At 36.7% G+C, this 11,903-nt stretch overlaps 2 protein-coding genes across 3 annotated transcripts in view; one reads left to right on the top strand and one right to left on the bottom strand.

Annotated features, from left to right (window-relative positions):
- aph1b (APH1B gamma secretase subunit) overlaps nucleotides 1-2,359 on the bottom strand; it is a 9,162-nt gene extending 6,803 nt beyond the window's left edge. The window contains exon 1 of the mRNA XM_015015830.1: nucleotides 2,067-2,359. Coding sequence (XP_014871316.1) covers nucleotides 2,067-2,179 — 113 coding nt within the window. The 5' untranslated portion in view covers nucleotides 2,180-2,359. The remainder of the gene's footprint in view (nucleotides 1-2,066) is intronic.
- Nucleotides 2,360-4,048: 1,689 nt separating this feature from the next.
- LOC106935384 (troponin I, fast skeletal muscle-like) lies at nucleotides 4,049-6,980 on the top strand. 2 transcript variants are annotated; one of them, XM_015015826.1, is made up of 6 exons: nucleotides 4,049-4,126; nucleotides 4,219-4,255; nucleotides 5,642-5,770; nucleotides 6,273-6,362; nucleotides 6,568-6,744; nucleotides 6,827-6,980. In XM_015015826.1, exons 1-6 carry the CDS (start codon nucleotides 4,119-4,121, stop codon nucleotides 6,911-6,913), a joined length of 528 nt encoding a protein of 175 aa, XP_014871312.1. In that variant the 5' UTR covers nucleotides 4,049-4,118; the 3' UTR covers nucleotides 6,914-6,980. The 2 variants fall into 2 exon arrangements, with proteins under 2 accessions (XP_014871312.1, XP_014871313.1); XM_015015827.1 differs by lacking the exons at nucleotides 4,049-4,126; nucleotides 4,219-4,255 and adding an exon at nucleotides 5,370-5,401.
- Nucleotides 6,981-11,903: the final 4,923 nt, after the last annotated feature.

Below are 11,903 nucleotides of genomic sequence, written 5' to 3'. Positions count from 1 at the left end.
GTGTTTGTGGATAACGGGCAGCGCTAACCTCATCATGCAGGTTCAGCCTGGTGAGGAGCTTTAACGCTCTCCTCGGAGTCACGCATCACGCTGATTTTATATTATTTTATTATTATTTTTAGTATTATTTTTCCGGTTACACGATGCATCAAACCATATCAAATGCGTTGTCTACTTAGAGTTAATGCGCACGGCCGTATGGAGATCTGAGAAACTCGTCCCATAAACTCGACCAACCAGAATAGTTTCTGTGACGCTTATTAAAAACTCAACAGACACGAAATGGAACAGCTACTAAAGCCACATTAGCCGCATTGAATTAAATCTCCTGTTTGTTGCGCATTTCTGCGTAGTGCAGTGGATTACCTCATCATGCAGGGCCGGTCCAAGGCTGTATGAGGCCTTGAGCAGACTTTGATTTAGGGGCCCCTCTTGCTGCTAAAAACATCAGCACCTCTAACAGCTTCTGTATTAGATTTAGTGAAATATGGGAGAATGTAGTTTAATTGGCCAGCCTAAAAAGCAATAATCGCAGTTTACTAATTTGTATTTGTAAATTCAAGGATTAAACTCACAGCATCAGATTGTTGCTGTGTTAACAAAACAATTAACTATGAATATTGTTCTTTGAAGTTTTACAAAGTAAACTTGCCATTAAAATCTTACATTTAAATATTTAACAATTTAAAATCTTTAAATATATGTATGCCTAAACAATTGAATCAAATTTAATCTCAATAAACAAGTGTTACATTTATGTATCTGTGGTCTGTTTTAAAATATTAGTGTTTCTGGGGCCCCTGAAGCTCTTGGGGGCCTGATGGAGCTGCTGACTTAATTTGGATTAAACAGAAGTGCAAATTTGTTGTTTTTAGACTAGTTGTGGATTTAAATAGCATTTCACTGGAGATGTTTTCCCATAATAGTAATACTTTTACATTTCCTTTCAACTTAACATCTTTTAATACAAAAATACGGTGGACCTCCTTGACGCCCCGACCACCGGGCTTAGCAAGTTTTCTGGGGGAAACCCTGGAGCGGATACAGGATGTACCCCAAAGTTTTACTCAAATAAGAGTAGCACTACTGCAACATGTTTTTACTCAAATAAAAGTGAAACGTATCCAAGAAATTACTCAAGTAAGAGTAAAAAGGTACTTGACAAAAAGTTGACTCAAGTTACTGAGTAACTGATCAAATGATCAATTATTTCATATTTAAAAATTACATAATCAAACAGATAAAAATTTAATTCAAGAGAAAATATTGGTATTTAGGGACAAATGACAATAATACATAATATAAGTAACAAAAAAATGACAATCAGGCAAAAGAAAATGTTTCCAAATCTGTTTCCTTCAATACAAAACATGTTTGTTTTTCATTCAGTGGGTAGACAACCCAGAAACTTTACTCAAGTAAGAGTAGCGATGTTTCCTAATAAAATTACTCAAATAAAAGTAAAGCATGCAGTGCAGTATAATGTGTTCTGGGTGTTTTGCAATGCCAGTTTACTACTAAAGCTTTTTGCAATTAGATCAAAAAATCAAATTTTGGTATTATCTAATGAGATTACTTCGCAATATTTGCTGCATATCCCTCATAACTAGAAACATTTAAAACGTGCAAGACATTAAATATCAAGGATTGCAATTATACACAGCAGTTAGGTACAAGCAGTTCGGTCGCTTGTACTTGAATAAAGGAGATCTGGTCTGAGGCGTATTTCCAATATCGGACAAAGTGTTAGCTTGCCTCGTTTCTTCTAAATACCTACAATTTTTATTTTTTAAATTAAAATTAGTGTCTTTTCGATTGTAAATATACAGTTTTTAGTGTAATCATGACAAATTCATGTTTCTAATAGTGGGTGAATACATTCATGCACTTGGGGTTTAAACGGGAAGTAAACAAAAGCTATCATTAGCAGCCCAAGAGAGTTAGCTAGCCGGTTAGCAGCGATAGTTAGCACGTTTTTATTTTATTTCGTTCAGTGAACTGACAGAAAAATACTCCATAAACTATTTTAGCACCAACAAAAACCTCAAATGAAACTGCTTTCTCACCCTGCTATAAGGAAAATGACCCTCAGCGGCTCCCGGGCGATGGTGAACAGGAACAGGGAGACGGCTGGGCCGAAGGCGATGAATGTGCAGCCGAAAAACACCGCTGCCGTCATGTTGGCTCGGTAGCTGGGAGGTCCAGTGGCTCCAAAACCCGGTTCGCTTCTGTTCACGAAACCGCAGGGGTTCGTCTTTATTTTTGACGAGGTAACTGCCTAGTCTGAGCGGTGATTCTTCTTCCTAATTTCACTTCGGTATCACAGGATTGTCATGACGTCACACTATCACGTGACTCGCTGTGGGGAAAATTCATTTCTTTTGTGCCTTTATTTAGAGACAGTAATATCAAAGGTTAAAAATTCATATATACACAGACACCTACCTTGCATTTCTATAAACAAGACAACATAAAAATCTATATCAGAATGTATATCAGAGAAAACTAATTCTCCATAACAATGTAGGTCAGTGTAAATAAGTGTTCACGAATTTGTTTTTGTTTTAGCCAATATTTCGTCCGGGAATCGAAAACTTTAAGATCAGTTTCTCATTTTATTCCTTAAGGTGAGATCTCTGTGTGCAGGTGAGGTTTTCTGAATCCGGTTACTTGGGACTGACCACCTGTCAGAGCTCGGGACAGTGGGCGTGGGAATACTGGTTCTTTTTACAGAACACCGGCTCTATTTGCTCCCCTGTGATGTGGAGGTGAATTGTTCCATGTGAACTTGGTTTTAGCGGGAACATCAACATGCAGCAGCCTTATCTAACGGTTCAACACCCCCCGCTGCACGGTGGACAAAGATTAAAAAATAAAAATGACTAAATAAAACATCATGAACAAAAATGTGATTGACAAAATAAGCTCCACATTTAAAACATTTTTTTAAATATTTAAACTTTTATTTCACAAGGAACATTTACATCAATAATATTCATTTATTTTAGAATGAAAGAGCTAAAAAATAAAGCATCCTAATTTAATTAATGTCAAACAAAAATTATGAAAATAAAATATCAAGAGTAATGATTAGAACCAGAATACCGAACCAGATAAAGCACTTGGCACTGCAATATTTCATATGCTGATGTATCATAAAATATTATATATTTTATTACAATAATAGGGGGGAATTGTGTTTAAAATTTGTAATATCTGATAACAGAATTTTCCGCCACAGAACTCATTGCCATCGAACATCAGACGTTATGGGGCAGCACAGTGAAAATATTTAGCTGTTCTAATTTTCCTTCGCCTCCCAGGTTGCAGTTTGAGCAGCTGCTTAATGTGAGAACCAGAAAAAGGAAAAAGATCCTCCAAGTTTAGACATGACAGCTGCTTGGAGGCTTTTTCTGGTCCATCAGCAGCCACTCCAAAACTATGAAACACCATCAAATAGTCAGGATCACTAACGCTCAGGAAAAAGATGACAGGAAATTCTCACCAATTGGAAGGAAAACACATAAAAATCATGTATAACTGAGGACTCACTCTGCATATTTAGTCATAAAGTAGGTTTTCCTCAAACTTTGCCCAAATGATTTAACTAAACTGAGCTAAATCAGTCGATGCTCCACTATTGTGCAGAGAAGAAATTCTTCAGATGTTTGTTTCAGGCTCAGCTGTTGCAGTCAACCTTTGGACCTTGATTTCAGACAACTGGCCCTGCCTCATCTCAAACACACACACACACACACACACACACACACACACACACACACACCAATGTTTGCGTGGCTAACCCTAACCCTAACCAAAACTCAATTCATACCTTAGCCCTTACTCTGACCCCTGACCCAAAAACTGAGTTTCCCCTTGTGGGGACCAGGCTTCGGTCCCCACAAGGAGCAGTTGGTCCCAACAACGTAGTATATGTCAGGAAAATAGTCCCCACAAGGTATTACAAACAAACGCGCGCGCGCGCACACACACACACACGCGTGCGCGCGCACTCACATACTCAGAACCCCACGTCTATAAAGACACCAGAAACCCGTGGAGGTTTAATTCATCTCTTTTTACACACAGACAGCAGGAAGGAATCAGCTGCAGGGAAGATGGCTGAGTAAGTCTCTGTTTAAGGATGACTGTCTTTGATTTAAAATAAACCCCGAAAATCTGTTCCAAAGCTTCACATTATCCGTTTTGTTTTGGAAGGAAGAAGATGCCACTGAGCCGCAGAAACCATCTCAAGGTATTTCTAATGTTGGTGTTAACAATCTGATTTTTACTTTTTTTTCAATTCATAATTAAATGTTTCAGTGTGTTATGGCCATTATAGGGAGAGACAAAGGAGGAGTAAGTTTCATAAAATTTTTGGCCCTTAAAATGCAGGAATTTAAAAGTTTTTCCCAGAAAATATTTGAGATTAATCTAAAAAAAAATTCTTATTTCTGTCTCAAATTTTCTACTTTTGAAATTTAGAAATTCCTAAGTTTCTCCTAAAAAAATTCTGAGACTGATCTCAAAATACTTGAGTCTTTTCCCCAAATTTGCAACTTCTAAAACTCCAAAATTTCCAGGCCTAGAAAATTTCTGAAATTAATCTGAAACGTTCTGAGTTTGTTCTCACAATTTTTTACTTTTGAAACATAGAAATTTACAAGTTTTACCTAAAAAAAAACATCTAAGGTTAATTGGAAAATTCTAAAAAAAAAAAAAACCTTTTCTTGCAAAAAATTTCTTTCGAAACTAATCTAAAAGTTTTTCCTCATAATTTTTTTTTACTTTTTGTAACTCAGAAATGTCCTTGTCTTTTTTCATTTCTTAGATTAACATCGACATCTCTAAGATTCTTGGTGGAAGTTTACTACTTTTTTTTTTCTGTTTACAATGGCTCAAATATCGTATGTTTCAGACCATCACAGGAGTCTTTGTTTATTAATTCGATTAAAAACATCTATCTAAATCATCCTGATCCAATTATAAAAAACAATTACCTCCACAAAATGTTATAAAAAAACAGAAAAGAATCAGAGTAATCTTCCCATGTAAAGGTAGACTACCAAAATTACTCCAAAAGTGCATCAACTCAGAAAAACTAACAATTGAAGAAGATTTTGTCTACATCTGAAAATTTAGCAAAAATACAATTCTTTTACTTGCCATCCATCTGTGGAACAATTTGATTAACAAAAATTAAGCTTGAATTATCCATTTACTGCAATGCGCCACAGTAAAGGGAAAAATAACGCAGAAAAATAATTGGAAAACAGTACAAAACCTCTCATATTCTTTTGTCTCGCTCTCTGTGTCAGCTACGCTACATGCAGCCACGTTGCTATAGCAACTGACTGACAACAGCTGACTGACAACTGATTTACTTCCATAACATCACAAGGTATTTTCTAATGATTAAGGTTAGGCTAAACCCGTTAACCATTATTTTAACTGATAAATTAAATCATCATTAAAATTTCTCAGGAAGTCTGAGACTAATTTTGTTTAATGATCTGAAACATTCCAGTTCGACATGGAAGCATATAGAGGAGAAATCTAAATGGGAGTTTTTGACCTCTCTGTAAATAAGTGAACAGGTGTTTGAACAGCTTTAGCTGCATGTTTCCATTTCTCCTGGCAGAGTCTGCTGCTCCAGATCGGCAAAGAAATGCTGGAGGAGGAGGCCCGGCAGGCCGAGGAGGAGAAAATGGCGTACATGAGGGAGAACTGCCCCACCTTCTCCTTCCCACAATGCACCCTGGAGCTCCAGGTAAACAAAATATTTTTTCAAAATAGAATTTTGAAATACCTGTACCTCCTTTTGTTTGTATCTTTAAATAATTTCCAACTTTGTACACACTCCATATTCATTAGTTAAATAAGCTAATGCAAGTAAGCTGCTAATAAGCTGCTAATGCAAGTTAAATTACTTGCATTAGCAGCTTATTAGCCAAATAACCTGATGCAACTGGTATTAATCTAAATTCCCAACATGCTGTGAATGTCAAAATAAAGATAATTGTTAACTCTTACTAAAAAGTTGGATTTAGGCATTAAAGTGTTTAACTTCTGACAATTAAATAAATAATCAGCACATTTTTCATGAACTTAACACCAAATAGTAGAAGACAACCCTAATCCTGTTTGTGCTTTTTAACCAATATTTGTACTGGCTGTTATTAGATATCTAAACAAGCAATGGCATAGATTATTCTGAGGATTGATCTTCTTACTTTTGGACCATAAAGCTCACTGTTGCTCTGTTTCACCAGGAGCTGTGTCGGCAACTTCACAAGCAGATCGATTTGGTGGATGAGGAACGATATGACATGGAGATGAAAGTGAAGAAATGCGACAAAGAGGTTTTTCTAGTTAATAAATTAATTTTTCTATATTAATAGAATAGCTTCATTATTTTTGAAAAAGTATACTTTTAATCATTTAGATTGCTAGGTTTAACATCATAATGCAATAAAATGGTCAAACCGGATAATTTAGATGGCTAAAATTTGGTTTAAAAGTGCCATCTGGACTGATTGTCAACACCTGAGTATTTATCTGTGCCAGATTGATGACCTGAAGATGAAGGTCCAGGATCTGAACGGCAGGTTTAAGAAGCCCACTCTGAGGAGGGTGAGGATGTCGGCCGATGCCATGTTGGCTGCCCTGCTGGGCTCCAAACATAAAGTGTCCCTAGATCTGAGAGCCAACCTGAAGCAGGTGAAAAAGGAGCTGAAAGAGGAGGTGAGTGCAGCAGATGCTAGCAACTTCAACAGAAAGACTGTTTATGACAGAACTGTGAAAGCTGTGTTTATGTTGCTGTCAGGAGAAGCAGACAGGTGACTGGAGGAAGAAAATCGAAGATAAAGCCGGGATGGACGGTAGAAAGAAGATGTTTGAGGCAGAGGCTTAAATAATATTGACCTCTATGTTTTTTAAAAAGGTAACACATTACAATAAAGACTTAATTGTACAACTAACTTCATTGATGATTTTTTTTAAAGTCCAATATTAAATTATTAATTTCCGTTGTCAAACAACATAGCTACAGAGATATTCAGAATTCTTTGGAGGGATGTCAAACTCCAGTCCTCAAGGGCCGCTGTCCTGCAGTGTTCAGATGTGCCACAGGTACAAAACACTGAAATGAAATGGCTTATAATTGGCTGCTTTCCGGGGTGATGGACATAAAAGCTGTTGAAGCGGACTTCCTGTGTTCCATCCTCTACTCATCTCCACCGGCCACACCTCTTTCTTTTGTTCATCTGTTGTCAGAGTTCTGGAGCGTAGGAGTGAGCTGCTGTTTGTTTTCTTAATTTTCTCATGTTTTTCTTAGGAAGGTAAATTTTTGTCTTTTGGTTTATTTACTTTCAATTAGGTAAGTTTCTGTTACTATTTAGATGGTTTCCTTTTGTTTGTTGTTTTCGGCTATAGCTCACTGAAGCCAACTACTCCGATTGTGACATCTTTATCAAAAATACATCTTTTTTTAAAATAATAATCAACTGTTCAACTTCGCTGAAGTGGTGTTGAGATCTGAAGAGGATGGATCCTTCATGTTGCGACCTGGCCACCTCTAGACTGGTCGTAACACATGATTCGAAATGGTCCAATACTCAAAACATTACATTAAAAACCATAAAAAGACTCGAATACGGTATCCTCATTAGGACAAAATTTAAAAAAAAAAGCAATAATAAAAATACTAGCAAAACTATGCAAAATCAAATTTTAGAAGCTTTTGGTAACAGGAACAAAATTGGTTTTAGGTTCAGGGTGATTTTATATTTAGGGACTCAAACGGCAAATAACAAGTGTCAATAACAAAACAAGTGTGTGTGCATTGTTTTCTGAAAAGGTAAAGTATAAAAAAATATTTTTTGAGAGCAAATCAAAGCTGTCATGATCGTGTTTCTGTGTATTTGTTTTTGGAGTTTTTTGTGTTCAGTTTGCTCCCTGTGTCTCTGCGTCTTCCCCGTTGATTGTTTCCCAGGTGTGTCTCATCCCCTTGATTACCCCTTGTGTATTTAAACCCACCTGTTGTCCTTGTCTCTGGTCAATCCTTGTCATGCTGTTCTGTGCCTTTGATTTTCATCATTAAATATTCATCTTCATCACAACCTACATCCTGCATCCTCACCTCAAGCAAACCACTTTATGACAAAAGCAATATATTCTAATAGAGTTGATAAATTACAACACAATAAAATAAAATTTCAAGAGGTAATCTTAAACTAAGGTATCAATGTCATTACATAAGTACCAATCCGAAACTTTGTTTCAATATCAATATTTTGTGTCAACCAGTCCACCTCTAGTCAATATCAATTTGTCCAAATGACTAATTTTAAGTCAGTGTACCAGAAAAATAAAAAACACCTCAGAGGCTTAAATATTTGTGGATATTGAACAGATATCACCACTCAAAAAAAATATTTTATGCTACCCGTAAAAATGAGAACATCCTACATGTTTGAGTTGCCCATATTGCCCCAAAATGGAAAGTACAGAAAATATCTATGGAGAATAAAAGTGTCACAAATTTTTAAAATAGTTTTTAATAAAAGTACTTATTTAATTTTGTATTTAACAGCTCTCCATAAACAACCGTTATAAGAGTCCATGCAGGCAGCAGAGGGCAGCCCTGTAGCATAAGTTCGACCCTCGCACGCTTACCACTCTATCGGAGCGGTTGAGTGTTTGTTCGTGGCTGTCCTCAGTAAGTTTATTAAACACTCATGTAAAAAAGAAAAAAAAAACAGCAAACGAATGAATCAATGGTTATATTAGTAAACTTCACTGTATCTTTGTCAAACACCATAAAATAACCGACTTTAGATGTCAGTGTACCACAAAAAAAAATCTCGTAGGCTTAAATATTTGTGGACATTGAACAGATATAACCACTCAACAGAAAATATTTTGTGTAACATGTAAAAATGAGAACATCCTTCATGTTTGAATTGTCTATACTGCCCCAAAATGGAAAATACATAAAATTACTTTAGAGAATAAAAGTGTCACAAAACCTTTTTTATATATTTTTAATAAAAGTATTTATTTATTTATTAATTTAATTTTGAATTTAGCGGCTCTCCATGAACAACCATTGTGTGAGTCCATGCAGATAGCAGAGGGCAGCCCTGTAGCAAAAGTTCAACCCTCACGGGCTTACCACCCTCTTGGAACGGTTGGGTATTTCTCCATGGCTCCCTTCGGTAAGTTATGTAAAAACAGATGAATCCATGGCTATATTAGTAAACTTTACTGCATCATCGTCAAACACCATAAAATAACCGACATTTCTGAAAAGTAAGAAAAACTTACTATTTCCTGCACATTTCCTTAGCATTTTTCATCACATTTTCTGCAGACTTATTTCGTTCTTGTGAAGTCGATGTTGTTTTCTAGCCTCAAAAGAAATATTTTTTAATATTTTTTAGCATGTTCAGATGCATTGTTCCTGGAAGTGCGTTTTCAAGTTTTTGGGCCATGTCATCTCTACAATCTGCACGTACTGGTCTCCGTACAATCTGTGTTGCACGGTGCACGCTCTGGTCCCCTTCAAAGTTAACAGTTGCCTTCAAGTCGTTAGCTATTTCTACATTCACTTTCACAGGGCAGTCATCAAATCTGCAGTAGCCTGTACATCGAAACTGTGGGCCAGGTTTGGTAGAGCCCAACACCTTCAGTTGATGCCTTTTAAAAGCAGAAGAGCAATACGGGTATATGGATCTAATTCCTTTGCTAATTACATTTGTCCAGTTCAGTCCTTTTAATGTTTGTCTTTTTCTTTTCTTCTGTAGTTTTGTCCATTCATTTTGTTCAACAAAAAAGAAATTGATGAGGTTGATATGCTCATCTTTACAAATTTGGGCTCAAATGATTCGCTATAGGTTATCCTGACCTATAGCATTTTAAAAAATCTGTCATGTACTTTTACCCATCAAATTATAATCATATTAACATCGGCTATTTAGCCACATTTTTATGCGGTTTGGTTAATATTCACCTAGTTGAACGTTGAATCCAGGTCCCATCACACATAAAGCAAATAAACGCATCTAACTTTTTCTCCATAGAGACAAAAACCACTGACTGTGGCCCCAACAACTTATAATAACTGAAATTATACAACTCCACTTAAATTATGATCACTTAACTGCTGCGGTCTGAACGCACAGTCTCACAAATTCCTCCTGGTCCGCATCTGCAGAGAAATCTGCCAGTTGGATCTGCCTGATCCAAACCGATCAATTGGACTCTGCGAGCCTTTTACCCAGTGCGTGGTCCGGGCGTGCGCTTTTACAAGGATTTGGTATTTTTGGTTGCGTGGTTTCGCTTCCCCGAAATGAACAGATGTTACACCTGCCGCGCTCCTGAGCGTCTTCCAGCTCCATTAGTTAAAACCCAAGGGTGAGTTAAGTTTAATTCTTCACAGCGGTGAAGCTGCATGCATTGGTTGTACAGCGCACTGCACATGTTATGATCTAATTAACTTATGCACCTTTATTTCCTCAAGATAAACTGCCGGCTCCTCTGTTTAGACTATAAATAGATTAACACAACATTGAAAACTCTTTAGTTTTCTCCGTTCTGTATGTACTGCAGACTGGAATTAAACGCGCCATTTCAGCCAAAGGTTTGGAATGCGTTTATAAAAGCTCCAAAGTCCATAACTCTTCAACACGCTGTCAGCTCCCGGTCAGAAAGACGCATTTAGTTCAGTGTCCATGAGATGATATTCAGAAAGGATTTTTTTAAATTAATTGATTAATTGTGTAAAGTCTAAAATGTCTGTGCATGTGCACCAGTCAAGGGTGTTAATTATAACCTGTCAAATGAAGGACGTGCTTAAAAGTTTCCCGTCATTTAAAAAAAATAAACGGTCAAATACAGAAAATATTTTGTTAACGCGACCTTTGGTTGGTGCTCTTTTTTCTTTTGAGCAAGAACATTCTTTCAAACAGACATGATCGATTATATTAGAGAACTGTAATGTAAATTTGCCAAGCCGAACAAATTCTGTACTGGACAGAGACAAGGGACAGTGGCGGTTGATCGACAGCCAGTCAGGCTGCAGAGCACAATGCGCGTTCATACACTGTAAAAAGAAAAAAACATACAAAACTGCACTAAAAAAATTGAGAAATAGCAAGGCCGCGAAAGATGAAGCACTTTATAGCGAGGGTTAACTGTATATTAGAAATGTAATAATTATCAGGAGAGTAGTGATGAAGTTGAAGCAATGAAAGGTGCAGAGGCTGAAGAAATTCAGATAAGGTCTGAAATTAATGTAGTGAAATATGTATTGCCCTGTTATTAGAAGTTATTAGAGATTAGTTGGTAAAAAAATTTTATTCTGTATGATAAAACTTTTTTTAGATTGCAATGTATGGTATCATCTCATGATGATACCATACATTGGTATCATGTATGGTATCATCTCATGATGATACCATACATGATACCAATCATGTATGATATCATGATTGATACCACATTGCGTATTCACATATGCAATGTGAATACATTGCATATTGTGCAATGTATTCACAATATGCAGTCAGTTGTGAATACATTGATCCAATACAGGCACATCAGAGGCTACAGGCAGGAAGTCAGAGTGAGGGAGAGACAGTAGTGGAGCAACAGGTAAGATAGAGTAACTCATAGCAGTAGATATTTCATAAAAGTTCACAAAAAAGTGGAAACATAGGATTTTCTATTTGTAGTAAGTGCAGCTCAGAAGCATTGAGTGACACTGTAACTTTTCCTTCTAGGGTGTTAAGACTAGGGACACACAGCTGAGAATGTGTGAGAATGAACTTGTTGGTTCCCCTGTCCATGGACCTTCATTGGCTAATGCCCATATGACGTCACTGCGCAGCTACCACGTGCTT

The sequence above is a fragment of the Poecilia latipinna genome, unplaced genomic scaffold (genome assembly GCF_001443285.1).
Source record: "Poecilia latipinna isolate Pla-1442-1.1 unplaced genomic scaffold, P_latipinna-1.0 Scaffold1957, whole genome shotgun sequence".
NCBI lineage: Eukaryota > Metazoa > Chordata > Actinopteri > Cyprinodontiformes > Poeciliidae > Poecilia > Poecilia latipinna.
This window is presented reverse-complemented; position numbering and strand designations above follow the sequence as displayed.